This window comes from Nannospalax galili, unplaced genomic scaffold (assembly GCF_000622305.1).
Source record: "Nannospalax galili isolate Female #2095 unplaced genomic scaffold, S.galili_v1.0 scaffold613, whole genome shotgun sequence".
Lineage (NCBI taxonomy): Eukaryota > Metazoa > Chordata > Mammalia > Rodentia > Spalacidae > Nannospalax > Nannospalax galili.
The window spans coordinates 1,004,008-1,031,401 of NW_008332065.1; the positions used below are offsets into that span (position 1 = coordinate 1,004,008).

General features: G+C 41.0%; 1 protein-coding gene across 3 annotated transcripts in view; it reads left to right on the forward strand.

Moving 5' to 3' along the window:
• Hmgn3 (high mobility group nucleosomal binding domain 3) overlaps positions 1-20,365 on the forward strand; it is a 35,586-nt gene extending 15,221 nt beyond the window's left edge. The window contains exons 2-6 of one of the 3 annotated variants that reach the window (XM_008827167.3): positions 8,219-8,269; positions 14,139-14,168; positions 17,997-18,047; positions 19,229-19,301; positions 19,883-20,365. In XM_008827167.3, coding sequence (XP_008825389.1) covers positions 8,219-8,269; positions 14,139-14,168; positions 17,997-18,047; positions 19,229-19,301; positions 19,883-19,896 — 219 coding nt within the window. In that variant the 3' untranslated portion in view covers positions 19,897-20,365. Of the gene's footprint in view, positions 1-8,218; positions 8,270-14,138; positions 14,169-17,996; positions 18,048-19,228; positions 19,343-19,882 lie in introns of all 3 variants that reach the window. The other 2 variants (XM_008827166.3, XM_017796637.2) reach the window with 2 other exon arrangements.
• The last annotated feature ends 7,029 nt before the right edge of the window (positions 20,366-27,394 follow it).

Genomic DNA, 27,394 nt, shown 5'->3' on the forward strand with positions numbered 1-27,394 from the left:
TCCATCCATGTGAGGATAAGTCAAAGGTCCTGCTCGACCATTGTTGGCTTCTCTTGGAAGCATGGAGGAAATGATTCCTCCGTGTTGACTGGGGGGGGTCTTTTTTGAGACAAGGTCTCCCTGTAGCCCCAGCTGTCATGAAACTCACCATGTTGACCAGGCTGGCCTTGACCTCACAGAGATCCGCCTGCCTCTGCCTCACAAGTGCTGGGATTAAAGGCGTGCACCACCACGCCCAGCCCTAAAGATGACTTTTTAAAGCCGCACAGGGGTGGGAAGATGGCTCAGTGGGTAAAGCACTAACTATACTCGCATTGAGAACAAGAGTTCAGATCCTCAGAACCTGTGTAAAGTCAGACAGGCATCTGTAATCCCATTCTCACAGTGAGATGGGCGACAGAAACAGGAGGATCCCTAGAAGCCAGGCCTATGCAGCAGTGAATGAGAAGAGATGTTTTCAACAAGGTGGAAGGCAAGGATCAACCTGAGATTATCCTTTGACCTCCACACAGACTCCACCTTAGCACATGAGCTCATATTTCCATATATGAACATACATGCACACATCATACACGCACAAAGATGAAAAACAAAATAATTGTATTTTATATTATAAAATTATATTTCAATTTACGGGAACTCCCTGACACGTGGTTGGTGCAATCTACAACAGTTCAAAAGTAAATAATGAAGGGGAAGGATTTCCCCCATCCTCTCAGAGCTTCCTGAGTTTGGAGGAGCAAAGCGGCTCATTAATGAATGATCACCATTTATTTTAAGAGAATCTTAGCACTCCCTTTGAATGAGTGGTCTATAGACTAGAAATTCCCAATTTCTTTTCTCAGTTTCCTGACCAAGACTGCTAGAAAGTCAAGGACAATGCATTGTGTTCCCTTAGGTTACTTGAGTCTTTCTGTGAAGAACCCTGGGCCAGCAGCAAAGGTGGCCCAGTTCCCTTTGCTAGCTCCTTCCACCCTAACTGGAGAAAAGTTCTGGATCCAGTTCTGTTCATATAAGTGAAAAACCTGTGTCTTGATGAACAGAAGATCAGGCAGTACATGAACTAGACTGACAGCGCATGTAAGAACCAGAGTGCTGTCAGCAGGAAATCGTGTCGGAGAAGAGAGGCAGCACTGTTCACCTAGGCTTAATAGAGCAAACTTGCGTCTAGTTTTTCCCTCCCTATATGGGTAATATCTTTATTTGGAAAAAATTTAAAATAGGAATTCAGGGAATAATAGACTAGTTTATCCACTGCTCAGTATTTACAAATTAGAATCTTTTTGTCATCTTTGTTAGAGATTCCCCCCCCCGCAAATAATAATAATAAGCCATTATTGATAAGGTGCTTTTCCTTTGAAACACCCCTTTGGTGGACCTATTAGCATGAGTTTGTAGCATGTTCTCCCTGTTCATGTTTCATGCTTTTGCGATTCATGCATATCTACATTCCTGACATTACCTTGTGCATGTTTTGAAATTTTCAAAGCAGAACCACGTGTACATATTGCTTCTGCTCTGCCCTTTGTCAACTGATGCAAGGAATGGGTATACTTCACTTAGATGTGTTGCGGCTGTGTCGTTGCTGTTATAATTGGACTTTTTCTAATGACATGTGTGTTTTCTGTTTATCGTGTTGTTTTTCTGTCCTCTGCCTTACTGGTCAGGTCTGCCTCATTCACCTTCCTGATTTGGCTCTTTACAGACAGACCTCGTCTCTCTACTGAAAAAGTTTGATAATCATTAAATCTTATTTTGAAAAAGTTCAACATCTTCTAGTATCTGTTATCCTCCAGAACAAAGCCAGGCCCCTAGTATGATTTAATTCTTCCCTGTCATCCCACTCCATCTCCTGTGGCTGTTACTGTCCAGACCCCATCATCCAGTACAGTAGCTACCGGCTGCGGGAGGTTGATGAGCAGGTAGAGAGGACAGGCACTGAATTTTCTTGTTTAAGTTTAAGCAACTTAGGTTTAGAAATCAGTGTAAGACTCCATTATTGGAAATATTTAAGTGCTTTTGAAATAATCTAGGAAACACTACTATAAATGTTAGGAATTCAAAATAGGTTTCAGATATTCCCGATGAAAATTTAGAGTTTGACTGAGATGTGCTATTCAGCATAAAATACACACCAGATTTAAAGGATTTAAAAGAAAAGTTCTGAAGTGTCACATTAATGATTTGTATATTAACTACATGGTGAAATGATATATTTAGATATATTCTGTTGAGTAAACTATTACAGTCTCACATATTTGTTAATGTGACTCTTAGAACATTTAAAATTATATATGCTATATGTAACATTATCTAGGTCAGTACCAATCGAGCATTTCTTTTACAATGTTTAAAAACAATAGGGGCTAGAGGGATGGTTCAGTGGTTAAGATCACTGGCTGTTCTTGCAGAAGACCTAGGTTCAAATCCTAGCACCCACATGGCAGCTAACAACTGTCCATAACTCCAGTTCCATGGGATCTGACAGCCTCTTCTGTCCTCCACGGGCATTGCATAACACAGGTGCACTTACTTACATGCAGGCAATACACGCATACACATAAAATAAAAACAATAAACAAAAACATTTAAAAAAACAAATAATATGTGGTATCACCTGTGTGTGATAACTGGATTTGCAAATATACCTTTTACATTTTTCCCCTTAGCTACTTGCTTTCTGCATGGATTCACCTTTCCAGTTGCTGAATTTGATCCTTTACTGATAGGCCCTTGCTGAGAGAAAAGCTTTTTTTTTTTTGATGCTGAACTCCCTGTGTTGGTAATCAGAAACCGCTGTGGAATGATTACAAGGTGGAGAACCCTAAGGTGACAATTTTTCTAAACTCCTTGAACAATATTTTCTAATATTTATAGTTGCTAGTGAGAAGCAGTTCTTTACAGATAATCTGTGTTCTAATTCTGGTAAGTTTTCATTTCTTCTCAGTTTCCCTGTTTGTCTGTGCTTTTGTTATAGACTGTCTTGTGTTCAGTATGTCTTTGCTTTAGTAATAGTTCCTCTCCTGCTTCTGAACCAGGTCTTAGATAGATGCCATGTTTCTCAAGGAACCACCTCAGTCTCTCTCTCTCCTCTCTCTCTCTCTCTCTCTCTCTCTCTCTCTCTGTCTCTCTCTCCATCTATTTATTGTTCTTTGTTGCATTCTGTGCTAATTTCTTCTGTCGACCCTCACTCATAGTTTATGTTCATGGTTTGAAGTTTTTACTTAGGAATCTGTAAGTTGCTTTTCTTTTTCAGAATTTGTAATTCTAAAAATTATTGCTTGTTTTTCCTTCCTGCTTATTTGGCTCATAACTCATATTTTTGCAAATCAAAGACATTTAAATATAAAGTATGTGTATACAGTGTCTTCACGTGTATGATTTAAATGAGAATAGCAAGCCAGTGTAGTCACCATTTATCTTAAGAAATACGATGTTTGCTGTGAATTTGTTTCTCCTGCTGAATTACCCTTCCTCTTTTCACCCTAAATTAGCCTGTGTTAATTTCATGTTTATTGTTTCTTTGCAATTTTTATAGATTTACCTCATACACAGTTTTAAACTTTGGTTAGAATTACTCCATTCCTTTTTTTGTTCTACCCTGATAGGTACCTACCCAGAGTCTGTTTGTTTTGGCTGCTATGTGTTTTATTGTTTACCACCCTGAATTGCAGTATCCTCCTGATGAGATATGTGCGTTGACTCTAGTTTTCAATTAATTGCAGCTCTGTGTATATTTTTATATTCATTCATTTGATCACTTAGTACTTTTTAGTGCTGAGGATCAAACCCATGCAAGGCCATGTGTACACTAGGCAAGTGATTACCACTGAGGTACATCTGTAGCCCATATATATTTTTTTTAATCTTAAAAATAATTATTTTCCACTTGGGCATGGTGGCACACACCTGTAGTCTCAGCACTTGGGAGGCAGAGGCAGGCGGATCTTTGTGAGTTCAAGGCCAGCCTGGTCTACACAGTGAGTTCCAGGACAGCTGGGGCTACAGGGAGACCCTGTCTCAAAAAGACCAAAAAAAAATTTTTATTTTCCTTTTTGATTTATTTTTATTTTATGTGTATGAGTTTGTTATGCCTGCATGCAGTAAGTGCACCTGTGTCGTGCAGTGCCCACAAAAGAGAGAAGAAGAGGGTGTCAGATCCCCTGGAACTGGAGTTACAGGCAGTTGTTAGCTGCCATGTGGGTGCTAGGATTCGAACCCAGGTCCCCTGCAAGAGCAGCCAGTGCTCTTAACCACTGAGCCATCTCTCCAGCCCCCTTTTTATTATTTAATATTTCATTCATCATTTTTATTTTATGTGTATTGAGTGTTTTACCTGCACACATGTAAGTACACATGTGTACAATGCACAGAAAGGCCAGAAGAGTGTGTCAGATCCCCTGGAACTGGAGTTACAGTTGTTAGCTGCCATGTGGGTGCTGTGAATCAAACCCAGGTCCTCTAGAAGAACAGCAAGTGTTCTTAACTGCTGAGCCATTTCTCCAACCCCATATTTTTATTTTATGTGTATGACTGTATCTCTTGCATTGCATGTAGGTGCACCCATGTTGTGCAGTGCCTGCAGAGGTCAGAAGAAGGCATTGGATCCCCTGCAACTGGAGTTACAGATAGTTGTTAGCTGTCATGTGGGTGCTGGGAACTGAACCTGGGTCCTCTGGAAGAACAGCCAGTGCTCTTAAGCACCACGTCATCTCTCCAGCTCCCCATATATTTCTTTTACATCCTTTTATTTTCATGATTTCTGTATTCTTGGGCTTTAAGTGTGTATCTTTTTTTTTGCTATATAAATCTCTACATAAGTAGCTGGGCATGGTGGGGCATGTTTTTAATCTCAGCATTTGGGAGGCAGAGGCAGGTGGAGCTCTATGAGATTGAGGCCAGCCTGGTCTACATAACAAGTTCCAGGCCAGCTGTGGCTACAGGGAGACTCTGACCCTGTTTCAAAAAGACAAAAAAAATAAATAAATAAATAAAAATGAAAACAAAACTATAAATATTAACCACATCTATATTGTTCATTATTTCTAAGACTTGAAATCTGATTGAGCAAGCATTCCTCCCCCAGCCTTCCCCCATGTGTTTTCCGTATTGAGAAATGATAGAAGTTCCAAGAGACAAAGCCCAAGGCTGGCCAGGGTGAGCTCATACAGGAGCTGTGCTTATACAAGTAGTTACCTAAAAAACATAAGAAAGTAACACCAATCATCTTTGGTAGAGAACAAATTAGAATTTTGCCTATGCTGGCCTTAGTTAAGTTAGCGCTGGGTATTGGGGCTGGAAAAGGCTGTTTCCGCCTTGACATGTCTTCACAGATTGTAAGCCTGGGTTCTAACAATGTGGCAGAGTTGTCCTGATGTATCTTGGCATAGTATATCAGCATTTCATGTGTAACCTAGGAAATGAGCAAAGCCAATAGTTCCTGTGGAACTGTGGGCCTGTGCTCAGACCTGCTGAGATTTTGCTGTCTGGGACTCAGCTCAGAGATACAACTTGAGGACTGTGAAGCTGGCAATCTTTGTGAAAGAGTGAAGAACACAAAAGAGAAAGTTCAGTTTCCCCTCCGGATGGGGAGGTTCTCTGTGAAGGAGAGAACAGTCGATTTGGGAGACATGTGATAACCCTGTAGACAAAGGAGTTTCCGGAGAGTGAGAACTGCTAAGCTGCGTGTAAACAGATCCGAGGAATAGAGAAGGTTCCCTGTATTCTTTGCCTTGGAAAGTTTCTGTGTTCCCCAAAGATGATATAGTACCTATATACATTTCGCTTACTATTATCTAAGTTTTAAAATTTATCATTAAGTAGATTTTCCATGAATCCAGAGAGCCTATCTTTATTTTTATTTTATGTATATGAGTGTTTTGCCTATGTATATGTAAGTTCACCCATGTCATGCGATACCTATAGAATCCAGAAGAGGGCATCAAATCCCCTGGAACTGGAGTTATAGATGGTTGTTAGCCATCATGTGGGTGCTGGGAACTGAATCCAGGTCCTCTGCAGGAGCAACCAGTGCTCTTAACCATTCAGCCATCTCTGTAGCCTCCAGAGAGCCCATTTTTAATCTCATTGCATTAATAGTTATATAATTTATTTTATTATTTTTAAGATTGATTTTATTATGTGTGTGTGTGTGTGTGTGTGTGTGTGTGTGTGTGTGTCTGAGTGTGTCTATGCACATGAGTGTTTATGCCAACAGAAACCAGAAGAGAGTGTGTCAGATCCTGTAGAGCTGGAGTTACAGGTGGTTGTAAGCCACCCAGCATAGGTTCTGGGAACTGAACTCGGGTCCTCTGGAAGAGCAGAAGTACTCTTAACCACAAGCTATGTCTCCAGCCTCAGTCACATAGTTTAAATAGCTCTCTGTTATTTACTGAACATGCATATTATTTCCAGTTATTAGAAATAATACAAATATAACCATATTTTTACAAAGATTGTAGAAGTTGGAATTTTTACAAAATTAGAATTTCTGGGTCATTGCCTTATTTTATTAACTCTTTTTACCCTTTACAGGTTGTTCTTTGAGAAGTTTATATTAATTTACAGTGTTACCAGCCTTACTAAGCAGTGGGTTTTAATGATCTTGTACATTTTGTTCTTGTTCTATCAGATGAGGCATTACTGCACAGGTATTCTATTTTGCTAAGCCAAACATAGTGAAAATTACCAGTTTTCTATTTGTGTTTTCTTTTTTAACTTTTATTGTGTGTGTGTGTGTGTGTGTGTGTGTGTGTGTGTGTGTGTTGAGTGCAGGTGTGAGCATGTCACGATGCTTGTGTAGAGATCAGAGACAACTTTAGGAGTTGGTGCTCTCTTTCCACCATGGGTTTGGGGCATTGAAGTCAGATTGTCAGGCTTGGATGACAAGCACCTTGGCTGCCCATTTGTGCTGTAGTATTTACCTTCTGCTGTTAGACACTTGTAAAATATATTAAACTAAAGTAGTCTAACTTTCTAATTAGCCTTCTTGGTTTAATTTTTTAAAGGTCTATTTTTATTTATGTATCTTATATGTGGATTTGTGCACATGAGTTTAGGTGCCCAGTGAGACCTGAAGAGGGCATCAGATCTCCTAGAGCTGGAGTTACAGGCTGTTATAAGCCACCTGATGTGGGTGCTTGAAACTAAACTCAGGTCCTCTGCAAGAGCAGCAAATACCCTTAATTGCTAAATCATCTCTCCAGCCCAGCCTTCTTATTTTTAGTCTTCCTTATTAATTATTAATTTTTGGCCAATAGAAACACACTGGGATATGTGAAGTATCTTACCAATCTAGAGTACATTATTACTTTATATGCAAGGAAAATGTAAGGTATATTTCCCCATAGTTCTCTGCAGCCCTTCAAGTTTGAACTGTCACAGAAGTGGGCAGTGCTACCCTCAGAGATAAATCAAAATCTGGAGATAAATCAGCTGGAGCACCAGGACACCTGTCTGTCAGCTGGGAGTGTAGTAAAGATGTTGAAACTGATGGTGGAAAAAAAAATCATTATAAATTTACCAGAGTATATCAAGAAATGGGCTAGAAGGCAGAGCAAGACAAATACAGAGAATATGCCAGGGCTTCGCCAGCATCCTGCCTGTCTTAAAGGGACATGGCAACTGGAATGGGCAAGTAAACAAGATGACAAGTTCCAGGCACATCTGCCACTGACTGTGAGTCTTAGTGGGCTCACCAAGGATGAATGAAGTGCTTAAGGCATGTGTATATGGCAGAGACGGGGCGCATAGCATAGCAGCTCCTTCCCCACTCTCGTATTAAAACTGGGACAGGGGCTTCCAGCCTCTTACAACTCCAGCTCCAGTGGATTGATTGGCCTCCATGGGCACCCACACACACATGTGCATACTCATACATAGACATACACACAAATACAAATAAAATTAAGACAGTTACATAGCTAGTCTATGGTACCTTTGTCCTTTCCCTGCACACACACAAACACACACACATGCACACACACACGTGTGCAAACACACACACAAATAAAAATAAAATTAAGACAGTGACATAGCTGTGTGTGTGTGTGTGTGTGTGTGTGTGTGTGTGTGTGTGTGGTGCTATATGATGTGTGTTTTCCTTGAAAACAATCTGTTGGTTTATCTGGTCCCAGGAATAAAAACACCTAGGTATCTAATCACTTTTTAAATGTGATTTCCAATTTAAGTACAATTAACTGCAATGTTTTCTTTTCAGTCTCCAGAGAATACAGAAGGCAAAGATGGAACCAAGCTAACAAAACAGGAGGTAAGTGTATCTTTGACATTCCCTACTTATTTCTTAATATTGAAATGTTGTATATTGTTACAGTTATCTGCATGTGAAGGAATTTCATTGTAAACAAGGTTGCTGGGACTACACAAACCAGAGTTAAGAGTCCGCGTGTAGCCTTGATTGGCTTTGGCATATTTCATTTGAGTACATTGATAGGTATTTTCCTATTACTGTGTTGTTTGTATTTCTACCTGTTAGTCCTGCTGTTTGTCAGAGTGAGTACTGAGAATTCCTTCTGGGCAGAGAGCAAGATAATAGGTAAATTCATCAAGGAGAACAGAGCCTGCTTTTCATAGCAGGAAAATGAAAGGCTGTTGATTTCATGAATTTTCTGCTCCAGTGAGTGAATTATACATTCCTTTTCAGAATGTGAGTATTCACCTAAGAGGATTCAACTCTAAAGACAAAGACTATGGAAAGATTCATAATATGTCAAGATACCAAAGCTTTTTTCTAGTTAGGAAAACTCATAGGATATTGAGATAGCTTATTAGTCAGTGACTCAAAGATGCCTTGTGCTTAAAATGCAGAAACCTGAAAGGCTGAGAAATTGGAAGTTGTCCTTATGTTTGACCATTTGCAATGATAGTGGAGGAGATGCTTTAAAGAGTCAGAAGTGAGGTGTATCTCCGATGACAGCTATTCCCCTTTGTATAGAGCTTTACCATGTGTGGAAAACTACAGCTCTTACACTTGAACTTAGAAACTAAAAGCGGTCATGAGAGAGACAGAAGTGATATCCAATTACAGATTCTTTGATAGGGTGATTCATACTGTGGTTAATAATTCAGAGGAATTTTTCATGATACCAATACGCTTACACAAGATTTGTACAAGCAAATTCATTCTGCCAGATAGAAAGTCTTTAACAGAAACTGTAAAGAAGTAATGTAAAGCAAAACAGACAAAACTGCCTGCCCTTACCACCTGTGTATCAACAAGTAACTGTTTTGGATAATCGTGAAATTAGTAATCAAGGGTCAAGTCACCTTACACATGCTAGAACCAATCAAAAAACTTACATGTACTTGGATTTTCTAGAAAATGGCAAAACATAATTTTTAGAGCAGTTGGCAAAGTAACTAACCTTAATATTTTTGGATTTGGGCACCACACACCCAAAAAAAGCATTTGGGTTTCTCTGTGAGGGCTGACATTTAACTTGATCAGTCAGAAAGCTTAGAAACCATTGCATATGCAAGATACTTGCCAGCAAAAGTCTTCCCAATCCCTCTATGCTAGAAGCCCATCATGCTGGTTAGGACGTGTGTAAAAGAGAATCAGGAGCTCTGCACGTGCACCTTCTAGAACTGCTGTAGGTACGCTGTGTTAGCCCACAGATTTTTATTCTTCATGTTTTTTCCATTATTATTCTTTTCATTATTTATAAATTTTGTATATTTTATATTATTATTAACAATTTTTTTTCTAGACAATACTTTTTACCTATTATAAACTAAGTCATATTAAAACTCATTATGGCCAGGCATGCCTTTAATCCTCGCACTCAAGAGGCAAAGACAGGTGAGATCAAGGCCAGTTTGGTCTTGGTAACTGTGGCTACAGAGAAACACTGTCTTAAAAAAAGCCTAAAACCTCATTTTGTGTCTTCAAAAGTAAAAGGGTCAGTCAGCTGACTGTTGACTTACACTAAAAACTGCCATAGTACTTTGATTGATCTTATATTTTTATTGGATTGAAATTTAGTTCAAACTGAATTTTCTAGTTCAGTCATTGACCTTCCTTTATTATGATGAACAGATGCACATTATCAAGGGGATCGTCTTTTCAAAATGAAGACTTTCCACTACAGCTATGGTGTTTGGAGGGCACTGTGTAAAGAAGAGTGCTTCAGGAAACCTGGATAATAAATGACCTAAACAATATATCACAGTCATTACCTCTGTGATTGGCAAAGCCTTTTTATATCCACTATTATATCTGATCTGTACAATAACCCTAAGAAGCATTCTTTCTTTAAATTCTTGTGATAGTAGAGATGGAACCCAGGACATTGTATGTATGCACTCAGCTTTACCACTGAGCGATGCCCCTCAAGTTATATTCCTTTTCAAAAATATGTGAGCACCTGGGAATGTTCCAGGCACTGTTCCAGGCCCTGTGGATCCCACAGTGAAAAACAAGCAAATTCCTTGGCTTCATGGAGCGTCTATTCTAGTGGGGAAGAGAGACTCAAACAAAGTAATTGGATGTTTTCTATAAAGAAACATAAAGCGTGGAAAGCGTTAGAGACTGTCACAGAAGTGCTGTTCCACAGCAGGCATTTGTGGTTATCCCTGTTTTAACTCAAGGAGAAAGGTTCTCAGAGAAATAATACGATTTTCCCCAAATGCCACTTTGTAAACAACAGAGCTGGGAAAGGAGTCTGGGTCTCCTAGTCCCTAGTCCTCTGTTCCCCACAGCCTTCAGTGCAGGCGTCAAACTGGGTCATCTACCTTCTACTGTTTAGTATTTGCCCAGCCAAGGTTGCCCTGTGGATCTTTCACTGTTTCTCAGTTTTGAAAAGAAGGCAGTTTGTACTGAACTTCTGTTTGTTTTTGAGAATCAAAAGCAAGTTGGCTTTTAAGTTTTGCTTTACAAGTACATAGTGAGACTCAGAAGCAAAAGACATTTTGTGAAAATAAGACTGAAGCAGTAATCAGCAAAGTCCAGTGACTCTGCTCCAACTTACCTCTCCCTCTGAACTTTATCATTGTGAGATTAGACTCATGTGCTGCTTTTGCAGTCAGAATTCTAAAATAGACCTATGTCTTTTAGTGTAGCTTTCACCAGAATTTTCTCCACTGTGGGGGTAGGGCTGATCACTTAATCAATAAATGTTTACTGGGTAATTCTAATGTCCCCAGCACCTATAAACGGCAGTGATCTGTCATTCTAAAAGCCTTCATTCCCTCTCAGACTCATTCTTTTGACTCCTTTTCTTAAGATTTCTCAATCAACAAATTAAAAGAAATTCCTTAACATCTCCCCTCTTAGTTCTGCCTAGTAAGACTGAGCCTTAAACGACTACTTCCAACACTAGTGTTTTAAAGACGAATAAATAGCAATCTAGTCTGTTTCACATCCAATAGATACAGTCTGATCATTTATAGATTTTAAGGCTGTGAAAGCTGACAGAGCTTTCCAGGAAGGTGTCCACACGTGCACGCATAAGTATGCTGCTGACTAAGTGAGAGGCTAGTTTCAGCCTTCACTATGCAGTGAAGAAAGAAACAGAGTGATTACTGGAAAGGAAGTTTTTTAAAAGTCTTTTTTATGTCATAGAAGAGCTGGTAAATTTTAGGTAGGAAGTCATAAAATGATTTTACAGTAAAAAAAAATTTAGAATCTGGTTGCTCTAGACAGCTTATAAAGGGAAACTATTGGGGTATCAATTTTCTAAGCTTTTTTTATTTTGGAACTCTTGTTCTGAACCTAAATTAAGTCCTTTGCATCAGTCAGCCAGAGGCCCGCCCTATGGAGGGCCTAAATCTGATGTGAACGTCCCTCTGAAAATCTCCCAAATCTTTCTGACACCTCAATATATTCTGGGTGTTCATGTGGAGAGACAGAGACAAGAAAGAGTAGGGGTTGCAGTCAGGGAATTCCTACATGATTTTTACTCTTTTAAATAAGAGCAACTGGTTGGGAAAGCCATTATGTGTAATGGTAAATGTGTTTGGCTCCTTACGGTACATGAGTAATCTATGATTTGCTGGTGCTTGCCTCCTCCATTTGCCTAAATATTTATTAAGGGTCCCTGCTAGGCATTGGTGCTGCTGAAATAGAAAAGAATGGTGCTTTGATGCTAGGAGATTCAGACAAGAAAAGGATGAGGTGAAGGGTGAAGTAAAAGGCAACATAGAGGGTATAGGTTAATGACCAAGCAGGGAGAGAGACGAATAAGGTCCTTTCACTTCCCTTCAGCAAGGAGGCTGCCACTCTTCCCCATGAAGAAGCTCTGCCCACTGCACTTGTTTGATGGTGGGTTTGGGCGTGGAGGACACAGAAGCTTCAAAGCTGGCACTGTGATGATTGGTGGGTGCTTCTTTGTTCCCCCGCATTCAGAAACCATACTGTAGAAACACAGCTTATCCTGTAGCTTAAGTGATACTGTTCCTTTCCTTCATTGCTATTCAGTGAGATGTGGTTGACCGTCCTGGGAAAGGCATTGCAGGGTTCCCATCCTGAGCCTCAGCGACTTGCTGGCACATCACCATGAATGCACCTATGACAATCAGGCACCTTTGTGTTTGCTGTGGAGAATCTCTTACACCTTCTTCCTTACTGACTGCGGGGTGCCTGGAGCTGTGTGCTGAGTATTGTGTCCTATTCTGGGGGTTGACTCTGTCCCAGTCAAGCACTTAACCTGCACAGCCTCCTATTCTGAGCACAATCTGTTAGCCAGTCTTAAGTCCAGTTCTGATCTTTCCTTGAGACCCCAAGGTTAAAGTTATTCATAGAGGTTCTGGCCCTTCGTTTTCTTCTGTACTTTAAAGAAAGATAAGTTTTTAGATGTGATGTCAAGAAATATTTCTTCCATTGTGACCTGACCTCCTGACTTAGACTGACCTCAGCACAGAATCAAGAGTCTCCGCAATTCTTCTCAGTCATGACACTGGCCCTACTGACCATTTTTGCTGACCCCTTTAAGAAAAATTATTTGAAACTAAACTATCATAATGAGTCAAAGTCTGCATGAATCAGAGGAAAGCTTGACTTCATTTCTTCAGCTAATATTTTTAGATGTGTTAGGTAGCATTGTGTCCTACTGGACAGAGATAGAGAAGTGAATGCAACAGACAAAAAGCGCAGTGACTCTTTCCGAGAAGTCACTTGTGGTTTGAGAATGTTAAATCCCTAAAGAATGTGGGTTTTCCTGAGTCGTAGGTAGAGAGCTGGTTTTGTTGCTTCATCTGAACTGTCTAGGTTCTGTCAGTTTACATTTCCTTTCTGGTGTCACTGTCCAGTAACCTGCACAATCCTTGAAAACAAGATTTCTCTTTTTCTTTTTTTGAATCATGATTGTGTTGGTTTTTTTATTACAATATATATTTTTGTTGAGTTTTTGTGCATTTCATATATCTTAATCACATTTAGACCCCCTCCCCTGTCTGCACCTACCCCATAGCCTGCCCACAGGGCTTCATGCATTCGGTCATATATATTAAGGCGTAATCAAGTCATGTTTGTGTCCCCAGATGTCCCTCAGTGTAAGTTCATCCACTGGAGCCTGGTCAGCTTATTTAACGTCACTCCCTTGAAAATATATTAACCTCTAAATTCAATCAATATCTAACCTCTCAATTTTCTAAGTTTTGAAATTAAAAGATTAGTGAGCATATATGTTTTTAGTAGACAAGTTTACTTTGTTCCAGGTTTTTAAAAAAATCTTTCTTGTTAACTGTGAAGATCCATAGTCATTCTTTTTCCCATCGCTGCTGTGCTGGGAAGTCCTATTTTGGTTTCTGTGAATTACATAAGTCTCTTATTAACTTAGAAGCTTTAGTTCCATTTTTAAGGAGACCATTTCTTAAGGCACTTGAATGTTCCTGATGTCAATTTTATCACAAAAGATGATATTATGGTTTAGAATACAGTCAAAATTCCTGTCCTTTTTTTTCTCTCCTCACCCTTAGCTGGGAGAGGCCACTTGTGGTAATGGTGAAACCCTTTCTGTGGAGTACCCAGGGGCCCTGGGATGTTGTAATACTAACCTGAAGACAGGGGCGGGCGCCGTACATCTTATCCTTCCCACAAAGTAAGATAAATCAAGATGAATTCCTAAGATCAACCTGACTGTGTAGAATTACAAAAGATCTATTTTTCATTCCTTTTGTAGCCCACAAGACGGTCTGCCAGATTGTCAGCGGTAAGTCCCCGGAGTCACCTTGGCGTTGCTTCTGAGTATGAGTTCCCTTTGTGCAAGTCAAAGCAGCAAACGGAAGGTTGGGTGGCTCTTTCCTTGAGTTTATTTTCTTTTTGAAAAGTACCTCGGGTCTCCATTTCCAGCAAATCTGACCTGTGTTGCCAAGCAGTTCACTTAGTCATATATGTCAGTGAACAGTGACCAGGTCCATTATCAAGTGTATGAAGGCTGAGCAGCTTGAGCTACAAGATCCTGCAGAGAAGGAAGTGCATTAGGCATATCCTGGCCCTCAGATTCTACACCTCTTATGCTGAAATCAGTCTGGAATGCCGTTCTTTGCCTATAACCCATCCTTTCAAATATTTTATTCCTGAATCAAAATGTTCCTAAAGTTGAATAAATCCATACACTTTAGTCTCATTCCGGACTTGGAAATCTTTGAACAGTAGTAATTTCACCTTGTCATTTAGAATCTCCTTCCGTAGGCCACACCCAAGCAGAGAGGAGGATTGGGAATAGAGCTGAGGTGGACAAGATGGCTGAGCCTCAGCCACATGTGCTTCAGCTCCTCGCAGCCTCTGTGTGCTCCTCCCTGGGACCCTCCCTATCGTATCCCTGTTCCTCATTCTACCAGATCAGCCTCACTCTGGTAGCAGTCCAACTTAGTTACCTCCCAAGAAAGCAGGAGAGCACTGCAGTCAAAGTTACCTGCTGAGAAGATGAGGAAACACTGAGGTCTTGACTGACAGTGAACATCCCACTCTTTATGTCATAGGCACTACAGGGATGCATTGCACCCTCAGCCACACATGTGCCTGGAAGTGGATCTTAATGCCTCTTATAGGTTGAGAAGTGTTTCACATAAGTCCATAAAGCAGTGACTAAAGCGTTCTTGTAAATCTCTAGCCAGTTAGAGAACAGCCCTTGCAAGTCAAAGGAAAACTGAAATTAAAACGAGACTTTCCCTGGGCCCCAGGAACCAGGAACATAAGCCCCTTTTGCTGAGATTATTCCCTATAGAGTCAACACAGCCTGAAGCCAGCAATGCTACAGACTGTAAAGCCTCCTTTCAGAGCTGGGAAGAGAGCTTGGTAGGTAAGGTACTTACTGAACAAGCATAAAGACCTGAGTTTGGATTCCCAGGACTCAATTAAAAAACCAGGTGCTCAGTGCTGGCCTGTAATCCCAACCTTGGGGAGCTGGAGACAGGAGGATCCCTGGGGCTTGCTGTTCAGCCCACCTAGGCCATCGGTGAACTCCAGGATTAGTGAGAAGACACTATCCTCAAAACTAAGGTAGGAACTGGGCATGGTGCTTCACACCATTAAATCTAGCACTCAGGAGGCAGAGTCAGGTGAATTTCAGTCAGATTGAGGTCAGCCTGGTCTACTATCAAGTTCTAGGCCAGCTGGACCTACAGGGAGATCCTGGCTTGAAAACCAAAAACAGAGAAAAACAAACAACAACAGTAACAAAACTGAGATGGATTGGGGCTGGAGAGATGGCTTAGTGGTTATGAGCACTGACTGCTCTTGCAGAGGACCCAGGCTCAATTCCCAGCACCCACATGGCAGCTACGAACCATCCAGGGGAATCTGACGCCCTCTTCTGACCTCCGTGGCATTGAATGACACAGGTGCACTCACATACATGCAGGCAATACACTCATACACATAAAATAAAAATACTAAATGAAATATTTAAAAAACTGAGATGGATAGGAATTGAGGAAACACCTGATATGGACCTTTGGCCTCCATGCACACACACACACACACACACACACACACACACACACACACACACTCACAAGCACAAACATTAAATGAAAGGTCTGTCTCACAGAAAATAACATAAAAGGAAATTATTTGCTGAAGTTGAGAAAATATATGTTACTATAACATGTCAGAACTTGGAGTAACAAATGTTTAAGTTAAGAATATTTGAAAGCTATAAAAGCATCTATATCTAGGGAGCACACTGCAGATTTAGTGCTAGCTAAAGGCATTAATGAAAGCATTTAGGGGTGGGGGCTGGAGAGGTGGTTAAGAGCACTGACTGGAGTTTGGATCTCAGCACCCACATGATGGCTAACAACTGCCTGTTACTCCAGTTCCAGGGGATCCAACACCCTCTTCTGGCCTCCGTGGGTTTTTCATGCATGAGTGTACTTACATACATGCAGGCAAAACACTCATACACATAAAATCTTAAAAATAAATATTTCTTGCTGGGCGTGGTGGCACACGCCTTTAATCCCAGCACTCGGGAGGCAGAGGCAGGCGGATCTCTGTGAGTTCAAGGCCAGCCTGGTCTACATAGTGAGTTCCAGGCCAGCTGGGGCTACAGGGAGACCCAAATAAAGATAAATAAATAAATGAATAAATAAATAGATAGATAGATAGATAGATATTTCTGGTTTTCATACTTGACTTTCTTTTTTTGGTTTGATTTGAAAGGTTATTTGTTTTGTTTTTTTAAATTTTTTATTACATGCATTTATTTGTGTGTACAGGGGTATAGATGGGTATGAGTGTCACAGTGCCCAGGTGGGGGTCAGAGGACAATGACAGAGGTTAGTTCTCTCCTTCTACCATGTGGGACCCAGGGGTCAAACTCCTGTTGTCGGTTAGGCAGCAAGAACTTTAGCCATCTTGCTGGCCCTTCTTTCTGGTTTTTTTTGGGTTTGTTTTTTGAGATAGGGTCTCACTCTGTAGTAACTCAGTATGGCCTCAAACTTCCAGCAATCTGCCTCAGCCTCCTGAGCGCTAGGGTTACAGATGTGAGCCACCATGTCTAGCTTTAGAGTTAATTTCTGACAGCCAATCTAGAATTGAACTGTCTCAGTTTCACTTTATACCTTTGATGAAAAGGCCTAGATCAATATTAATCTTAAATCTTACAGATAATAGGGAGAAACATGCACTTTTCTCCACAGAGCAGCACCGTGGACTGGGTTTTCTATTTTTAAAACCTTCTAGGGCTGGGAGAGACATACACTTCTTTTTAGCTTTATTTGAAAAATAGTTGACCTAAAATCCCCACAGAGAGCCCATGATTTAAGCTGCTTATTTTTCCAGTGGCCCCATATGCTACTGGTTTCAGATCCCTGAGAACCTGGCCAAGGCAAGGAAGGTTTTTCCTGGACTGCTTCTTACTTTTCACCATAGTGGGAAAACCACATAAGATACAAAAACAGTTTCCTAGAGGGCTCTTTAACACTATCTGTGGAAAATCTTAAATTTTAATGGCTAACAGTGGACAGGTCACTAGAGTTATATTCTTTAATAAAAAGCTCCAGAGACAAATCAGCCCAGTGTCTGGGGGGATAGAGTCTTACCTCAAGCCGACATTGAAGAGGATGAAACAGGAAGTTGCTTGGCTGCAGAACCTGGAATCTGTGTCACAGCGGGGGATTTGGATATGACTTTGAAATACTTCACAGGCTGCAACTTCAGTGTCGGTTGGGCTCTGATTTCTAGACTGTTGGGAAAGCAGTGAGACAGAATTTACTGATTCATTTGGTCAAAGGTCTGAGTTGTTCCTCTTGCTACTGTACTGTGCAAAAAGGAAGTACAGAGACACCAGAAAGAAAAGCTTAAACCTGTCCCTGGAGAGCCGTCCTGGACCCAGGACTAATGAGTCAGCCTTTTCGTCTCACCTGCTGTTCACGTGTGATCCCAGGGTGAACATAGTGAAAATCCTGGGGACTTTATGCTGTTACCCGGTGCTGAAAATAAGATGAGTTTGAAATGGACAAAGTCCTAGTCAGAAGCCATGTTTGTTCTTATCGTACTTCTGGTATTTATATAATTTAAATTATTTCTGCAGAAACCCGCTCCACCAAAACCTGAGCCTAAACCAAGAAAAACATCTGTGAAGGTAAGAGGCATTCCCCTCCCCCCACCATTGACCTTTTAAACAATAAATAAATTCTACTTCCATACCTAAAACTCATCCAAGGAAAGATCCTGTTTAATGATTCAGGCTAAAATGTACTGACAGAACGTCGTTCCTGCCATTATGAACATTCTTAAGACATAAAGCACAGTTTTATGCTTTGGCAGGAATGTGTTTTCCATTTGGTCAATGAGGCAGGAAGCAAAGCAGGTTGCTATGAGCAGGAGCCTGGCAGGGGCCTTGGAATACTCTGCCCATGCTGAGGGTGGGGTGAGACCTGGCCCTGGCCACCACTGCTGCCACCGGCTCCAGGAGTTAGGGAGCTCCGGGCTTCCAACCTCCCATAACTGCTGGTAGACAGCCATTCCCAGGACTAGCAATAACAACATCATCATTAATACCAGCAGGTAGGTTTGGAACCCTAGCCCTGACCTGCGCCAAGCAGTGTTCTGGGTGCTTTACTCAGTCACCCTCATCTCAAACAACCCCACGGAAATAGATGTGACTATCCTGGATGGCAGAAGAGGAAACTAAAACTCAAGATTACCAAGAAACAAAGCCACAGTAACTTTTCTACACTCTGCCCCTCAGAGCATCATCCCTGTGAACTGTTTGAACCTGTGTGTAGTCGGGACAGCAGTTGATTTCAGACACAAAGCTAGCCACTGTGGCATGCTCTTAAAATGGCCACCTCTTTTTCACCTGGGCCCTCATTTTCAAGCACTTTCTCAGCTTTCTAGCCACGCAAGCTGCATGGCTCCACCCGACCTGGCGGGTCAAACTTCAAAGTAACAGGCAAAGCCACTGCCTGGTGGGTGGGTTCCTCTGCAGGCCTGCCTCCCTCTCCAGGCCCTGCTGCTGCCCTGGCCACAGCAAAACCACTTCTACTCCTAGTAGGTACCCTTGGAATGGGGCCTGAGGGCAGTCACTGCATTTCCCACAGAATGGAAGGTCTGGTGGACTTGCCAAGCAGCCCGTGAGGTTTTCATGGAAACACAGTGCAACTCAGGTGATACCCAGCCAAGCTGGGTCCTCCCTTTTCCCTGAAGGCCACTCTGGCCGACATCGTTGTATCTCACTGTGCTCCAACAGAGACTCTCTGCTGTTCACCAGTATCGCTCTGTGTCTAACATGTTCTGTTTCCCCGTGGTTTAATCTGTTAGAAAGAACCTGGAGCAAAGATTAGCAGAGGTGCTAAAGGGAAGAAGGAGGAAAAGCAGGAAGCTGGAAAGGAAGGTACTGCACCATCTGAAAACGGTGACACTAGAGCTGAAGAGGTACTTTACATACCACCTCTCGCTGATTGAAACAGTGTCTTAAATTGCTTGATCCTTCAGCCCTCTGTATCACATTCATAATGTCTCTCTTCATTGCCTATAATGTTATTGCAGATCCACATCTCTCGCTCAACTGTTAATGTCTCAGCCTGCAGAAGTCCCCCACCCAGCACACTGTCAGTAAAGGGGCAGATTGAAACAGTGAGAGTTAAGGGTACAGTAGAAACTCTGCCTGTTTGCAGTGACTAGAATCAGATAGTAGTGTGCTATTTTTTTATTATTATTATGAGCAGTGGGAGCTCGCAGGTAAGGCTTCTGTGGTTGTTTAAAAAGCAGAAAGTAATAAACGCGGTGAAGTGTTGGCATAATACATTCCTGCCTTGTCTGTTTCCCACCTACAGTTGAAGTACGTTGCACAGTAGACCTGGAACGGGGGCAAGAAAGACAAATGTTCAAAAGTGTTTTGTGGTGGGTGGACTTTTCTTTGATGATAGTTGTTTTAGTGGTAACTATATTTTGTTTCTTCTTTCTTTTTTACAGGCACAGAAAACTGAATCTATGGGTAACGAGGGAAAATGAATTGTCATGGAAAATTGGGGTTGCTTTTACGTACCTCTTGGGACAACTTTTAAAGGCTATTTTTACCAAGTATTTTGTAAATGCTAATTTTTTAGGACTCTATTAGTTGGCACAAAATATATATAAAAATGGACATTTGCCCTCTTATAGTGATGCTTTTTGGAAGTTTCCACCATCCTCAAGTAAAATAAATATCAATTTAATATTGGCAGCTGTGTGTAAAACGGATTCGGCATTCAACACCCATGCTTTAAAAATGTAGTCCTGTGCATACTGTGGTGTTTTTACTGTGCGTATTTGAATTTTTCATGCTGTTTTTCTAGAGCAATAATCAGTGGTGCTTTTGTACCTAGGTTTTATGTGATTTTAATGAAACATGGATAGTTGTGGCCACCTGCTGACTATTTGTGGTTTAAAATAAAAGGTTTTCTTGTCTGCAAAATACCTACCTGTTTGTGTCTTTATTAATTGGGGGAGTTTCATTTGATTAATGCTGATGATGTGAAGAATTTCCACACTTGGTACACGATGTTGTCTATAAGAAATCAAACAGAATTGTCTCTTAATACAAGCCTTTAACATTATTATTTTAATAAAATGTTTATGACTGCTAGTGTAGAAGAATTATATCTAACTCACCTTACAGCAGATACGGCCAGTAATGATCATCATGTATAACAAAGTTTAATACAAAACTAATATTCTGGGGGTTTTTTTGGTCTTTTTGAGACAGGGTCTCTCTGTAGTCCCTGCTGGCCTGGAACTCACTGTATAGAACAGGCTGGCCTTGAACTCACAGAGATCCACCTCTGCCTCCAAGTGCTGGGATCAAAGACATGAGCCACCATGCCCAGCAAAACTTAAATTTTCTGTTTGTTTTTGGGTTTGTTTGTTGTTTATTTGTTTATTTGTTTCTTTGTTTGTTTTTAGACAGGTTCTCCCTGTAGCCCCAGCTGGCCTGGAACTCACTATGTAGACCAGGCTGGCCTCGAACTCAGAGATCTGTTTGCCTGCCTCTGCCTCCCTGAGTGGTGGGATTAAAGGCCACAAGCCTCAATACTAATGTTTCTCAAGTCCCTAAAAACAAATAGAGTTCTGCTGGGCATGGCGGCGAACACCTTTGATCCCAACTCTTGGGAGGCAGACGCCAGTGGAACTCTGTGAGTTGGAGGCCAGGATTACATAGTCAAGCCTGCACAGCCTGGTCTATATAGCAAGTTCCAGGTCAGCCAGGATTACATGGTAAGATCTTGACTCAAAAAAACTTTAAATGTGAGCTTATCTTTGAAAATTTCTCACCTTCAGAATAGCACAAAGTCAGATTTGTACTGAAGTACTTTCCCATATGTTAAGCACTTCAGGGCTGTGAATGCACTGGGCCTCACATAGGCCACTCTGCATCCCATGTCAGCCAGAGAAAGGTGCTGGCCAGGATGTCATTAGAACCCCCTAGGTTCTAGGTGAGGAAATGGGAATGTGTGACATACTGGACAAGGAGAAGCCAGGCTGGACTCTGAATTTTAAATAATGTCCTGTCTAAGAAAGGACATAACAATGCCAGGAACAAAGGAGTTACTCTGCAAATGTAATTTGTTGGTGGTGATCCCCACAAGTGAGCACCCCAGGAAAGCTGACTGCTCAGGATTCCTTGAGGGAGACATCTGTTGAGACAGAGAGTAGAGGCTGGGCTGCTCAGGGACTCCTGTGAAAAGGCTGTTGGTTCTCAGAACACTTTTATGCTTCTCCAACATACATTTTGGGCAAAGCACTTAACCTGAGGTCATTGTCCTCTGTCATTAGATGATTACAAGTACCAAACATATTCTGTGCAGAATTCTGTGCAGTTCTGAATTGGACTAGAATGCCCATAAATTTACTTTTAAGAATTATGAGAGTGACACTGGTGATTTTAAAAATGTCAGATACTACAATAATATATAAAACAAGAGGCAAAAGTCTTCATTTCCCCCATTTCTGTGATTCAGAAGCAAAAATTACTGTGTATATGTGAAATGCATATATGTGTAATTTTAAAAGGAAGGATTGCAGTGTTATTGCTAATGGAGCCATAGTAAGCATGCTGGTATGCAAAGCTTTACTTACCTGTATATTTCTCCAAAAAATGGAATGTCTAAATCTGAGGAAATACACATTTGACATTTTGACTACTGCCAAAAGAATGACACTAGTTTTCATCTTGTCAATAGCATAGGAAAGCCATTGCATCTTACTTTACCAGAATCTTATTTTGGTCAATCTAATAAATTTTTTAAAAATTCCAACCGTTTTCATTTAAATTTATCTTGATACTAGTAAAGTTGAATTTTTCTGATGTTTAACAGCCTTTTTAATTTATCCTGTGAATTCTCTTTTTTTCCCTCTTGAAAAATTGGTGTGTTTTAAATCGTTATTCATAGTAACCATTGATGATGTAAGTCTAAGTATGTGGGTCTGATCTCTGCCTTCTGGGAATCTCATGTGAATATTGTAAAGAGGCTAGCTACCCAAAATAACCTCAGAGCCACAGACTGGTTCCCTGGCACCTGAAAACTGACACATGCACTGCCACATGAATGACACAGTGCTGAGATCATGAATAAGATGAAGGAATGCCCTCACTGCCCACTGGTAGCCCTGGGTAAGTTGATACACATTAGAAGAGCCCCCTGTCTCCAGAATACTTGTCTGTTGATCTGCTAGAATCATAACCCTATGAGTCTATAAAGACTGAGTCAGATGGTGCTCCCTATAGTCAAGCTGCCCTGTGTGTGGACAATCATGAGTGACAATACACACTTTAAAATGCTGCCTTCAGGCTGCCCAGTGGACTCTAGGGGAGTTAAGAGCAGGCTTCGAGACACATGGCCTAAAATTCTCAATGTCTTGTTCTGTGATGAGGTAACTCATGCTAAAAGTCAGGATACATTGGCCTCACGGTAATATAAGAAACATTGACTAGTAGTCTTTTCTTCCCTCTAAAACTAATAACGTGGTTTATGACAAGGAATTCTAATCTTTTAATCCCACCATACCCTGCAAGACTAGCCCTGCTGTATCCCCAAGCCTGCTGGCCTGGATAGTGGAGCTCTTTTCCCCTCACACAGATTTTTTTTCAAAACTAGACAACCAGGAAAGACTGTGAGGTCTGACTGCAGCCAATGGGATAAAGACACAGTTATCTTGCATTAGGGATAAAAGGCCCCTAAAAGCTTCTGGGTCCTGTGTGTTCTTGCTTTTGCAAAAGTAAAATCTGTCTTGCTGAGTTATTTTCTCGTTGTCCAAGTGTTCTTTGTGTGGTACTGATGGGTTCTTGGACCTTGGATTTTATTTCTAACAGTGCATACACCCTAGTAAATGGGCATTAACAAATTAGTCCATTTGAAACAAGATATGAAATGAAGGTTTACTTTGTTCTCTGGGTTTCAGGGTTCACCTGCGTGGGAGGATGTTGCAGGTTACTTTATTCTCCAGCTACAGATAAAGTGATGGCCCTTAGGGTGCCAAGTGAACAAGCTTGGGGAAGCCATTTCAACTCAATCACATGTCAGTGTCTTTGAATGCTTTTCTTTTAAATGTGAATTCCAAACTGTTATTATTTTCTATTAGTTTATTTAGAACATTGATTTTTAAATCTCAGAGTAATTACAGTAATTACAATAATAGCCAGAATTTATTTAATGCCCTGTTATAAGCACTGTGTATTAATTAATTTGGGAGATCATTTATGAATTCTTTAATATTGTATCTTCTAGTAAAAATAAGCTCAGTTTTCCAACATCAAATAGAAGCAGTGGCTCAGTTTGAACTGTTTTATGCATCTCCTCTTCACAGGAGAAGAGAAAGCTTTTGAAAGTCTAATTTAAAAATTACATTTATGTGGCTGGAGAGATGGCTCAATGGTTAAGAGCACTGGCTGCAGAGGACCTGGGTTTGATTCCCAGCCCCCAGGCGGTGGCTAAAAACCATCCGCAACTCCAGTTCCAGGGAAAATTGGCCCTCTCTTCTGACCTCCGGGTATTGCATGACACAGGTGCACCTACCTATATGCAGACAATACACTCATACACATGAAATAAAAGTAACAGATAAAATGTTTTTTAAAATAAATAAAGGTGGTATGTATGTGTCAAGCTTCCTGGCCTTTAAATAGGCAGTGATTTCTTGGATATGACACCAAAAGCACAAGAAATCAAATTTTTTAAAAATCTGGATGGCATCTAAATTTAAAACTTTAGGAAAATGAAGACAACCCACACAATGGGAGAAAATAGTTTCAAATCATTCATCTCACAAGGGTCTGGTCTCCAAGATATATAAAAATCTAGATGACAACCCACTTTAAAAATGGGCAAAGGATAGGAATAGGCATTCTCCAAAACATGCCAATGGTCACAGCTTATGAAGGGATGGTCAGGGTCATTACTCTTGAGAAACGCAGAATGAAACCAAATGCAATTAGGCAAAATAAGAAACAAGTGCTGCAGAGCGTGGAGGAATGTGAGCGTTCCTTGCTGGTGGACATGTAAAATGGCGCAGTCTCTGAAAACAGTTTAGTAGTAGTACCCGTCACCGTTTACTTCTACTCCTCGGTCTAATCTGAAGGCTGAAAATGTTCACACAAAAACTCGTGACTGGGCATTCATAACGACTCTTCCTAATAGCTCCCAAGTAAACAATCCACGTATCTGTCAATTTATGAATAGATAAAAAGTAAAGTTCATGAAATGTAACAGTCCCCAGCCATAAAGAACATCTTCCCACACGGATGAACCCCACCAAGTCAAAGAAGGCAGATATGAAAGGATACATATTGTTTCATTGTGTGAAATGCTGGAAACGTGGGAATCCATAGGCACACAGGCTAGAATAGCTGCCAGAGGCTAGGGAGGGAAGGAGCAAGAGGTGACTGCTGATGGGTGCTGGGATCTAGGGGGCCGATGAAAGTGTGAAACTGATGTTCACACAGTTTTTAAGTATATTAATGCCCACTGGTTTATGCTTTTTATAAAAATAAAATTTAGAGACAGGGCATGGTGGTATATGCTTTTAATCCCAGCACTGAAGAGGCAGAGGCAGGTGGATCTCTGTAAGATCAAGGCAAGCTTGGTCTAAATAGTGCATTCTGGGCCAGTTGGGGCTACAGAGACTGTCTCAAAAAAATCAAAAACCAACCAAACAGAAAATAAAATTAATTTAGTAGGCTACTGAAAACACAAGACATAGACTCAGAAGACCTGAATTGTATGAACGTGGGCAGGTCATTTAAACGTCTATCAAATTTCTCATATCTAAAATGTAATATCTGCTTGACAGAGCTATTAAGACTGAATGAGAGTCACTGTGAAGTTACTTAGTATATATAGGAATGTATTTTACATCTGGACTAACGACTCTTAATTAACCCCTGCAAAACCATGCGCTCTTGGGTCTGAAGACCAGGGCTACTCCTACGCAACCTTCCTTTCATATGCCACCCAAAATAAATGAATGTGAGTCTGCTTAAAAATTAACATATCAAAGTGCTGTAAGCAGCACCTCCACCCATTGGAAACTGTGGAGGCTGGGAAGCTCAAGTAACCTTGGATGAAGGAGATACTAGGGATGAAAAGATTAGATGGTCTGTGGGGATTAAGGGTACAGCCAAACTTGAATTTGTACTTCCCCAATGAAGTAGGAGAAACCATTTTGAAAAATTATGGATGTAGCCTGACCTGGGGGCACTGTGGGAGAAACAGGGTTCCAGGATCCGGTCCATCAGCAGAGGATGAGGACACAGAGAATTCGTCTGCACAGGTTGGGAGGACAAGAGAGATCCAGAACACAGTTCTGGGAGACAGACGGTCCTAACAGATACCTAGGGGAGCTAGCCCACCGAGTGGTGGCCCTCTCTTAAAAACTTAATTTATCAGTCTATTTATTTGTTCAGGTTCTTAAGAACCACTCTTTATTTGTTCAGGGTAGTGGTGATGTGGACATAACAGCATGCACAAATATAGTCCCTAAAATATGTTTAATTTTCTATAAACATTAATAGAACTGAAATTGGACAAGAACAGATAAGCTTTGTAGGCATGCTCTAGTGAAAAGAAGTCTTGGGTTTCGCTCAAAGGGGGTTTGATCCAATGATTGTGTGAACTCTAAAGCCAGGCCACCTGGTTCAGTCTGTCTTTCCTACTTACTGTCTATATGACAATGAGCAGTTCTCTTTTCTATACCATAGTGTTTCCATCTATAAGTGAGAATAAAAGCAGTCTTTTTCTCCATAAGGTGTATAAGTCGGTATTCAGGAAGTATTAACACTGTTAGTTGAAATGAAGAACAAGTGAGCCCTTAGTTCCTGGAGGGCAGGCCGGCAGAACTGTCCCATTCGCCCTTGGGCCTGACACATAGACCCCAAGTAAACAATTGCTGAACCCAGTGCAGTCGTCAGTGGACAAGGAAGAGCTAGGCTTGCTGCTGATGCCACTGCTGTTTCCATCTCCAAAGCAAGCTTCATTGAGTAATGTAGCTCAAAAATGTAAACTACAATTCTGCCACTGTTCCTTTTTTTAAAATATTTTGTTATTTTTATTTTATGTGTATGCATGTATTGCCTGCATGTAGGTAAGTACACCCATGTCATACAGTGCCTGTGGAGAACAGAAGAGACTGTCAGATCTCCTGGAACTGGAGACAGTTGTTATCTGTCATGTGGGTGCTGGGATTCAAACCCAGGTTTTCTGCAAGAACAATCAGTGTTCTTAATCTCTGAGCCATCTCTCCAGACACACTGTTTCTTAATATTTATGCACAAAAATCATCATCTCATTTATATAAATCCTTGAAAACACTAATTCCATAACTTTAAAAGAACAACAGGTTACGGTCCTGTTCTGTGACAATAGTTTCTTAAATCTATGTATTACATGTTTACTTTACAGTCTAGCCCCAACAAAAGTAGACTGTGGTTTGTAATATCTTTCTTTACCTTTCTTTTTCTTTTCTTTTTTTTTCTTTTGGTCTTTTTGGGTCTTCCTATAGCCCTATCTGGCCTGGGACTCATTATGTTGGTCTTGAACTCACAGAGATCTACCTGCCTCTGCTTCTGAGTGCTGGGATTAAAGGCATGTGCCACCACATCTGGCCAGAATACCTTTCTTTTCAGATCATAAAGTACTTAGACATTGAACAGAGAATATTCCCTTAGAGTTAATATCCCTGGACCTAGATTAATAGGTCTCCTGAGTTCCTCGAAGCCAAGTCATAAACTGAAGATTGAGAACCCCTGAGGTCATGTATTCCTCTCTGACGTACCTTAGGTTCCTCATTGCAATAGGACCGAGCAAGGAGCTGCTCAGATTGATGGAACACCTCTAGCTTTGAAGGAGTTGTCAGCCAAGAGCAGGGTGTGGTAGTGCATGCCTGGAATTTCAGCACTTGGAAGGTTAGAAGCAAGATTAGGAGCTCAAAACCAGCCTGGACTGCATGAGATCC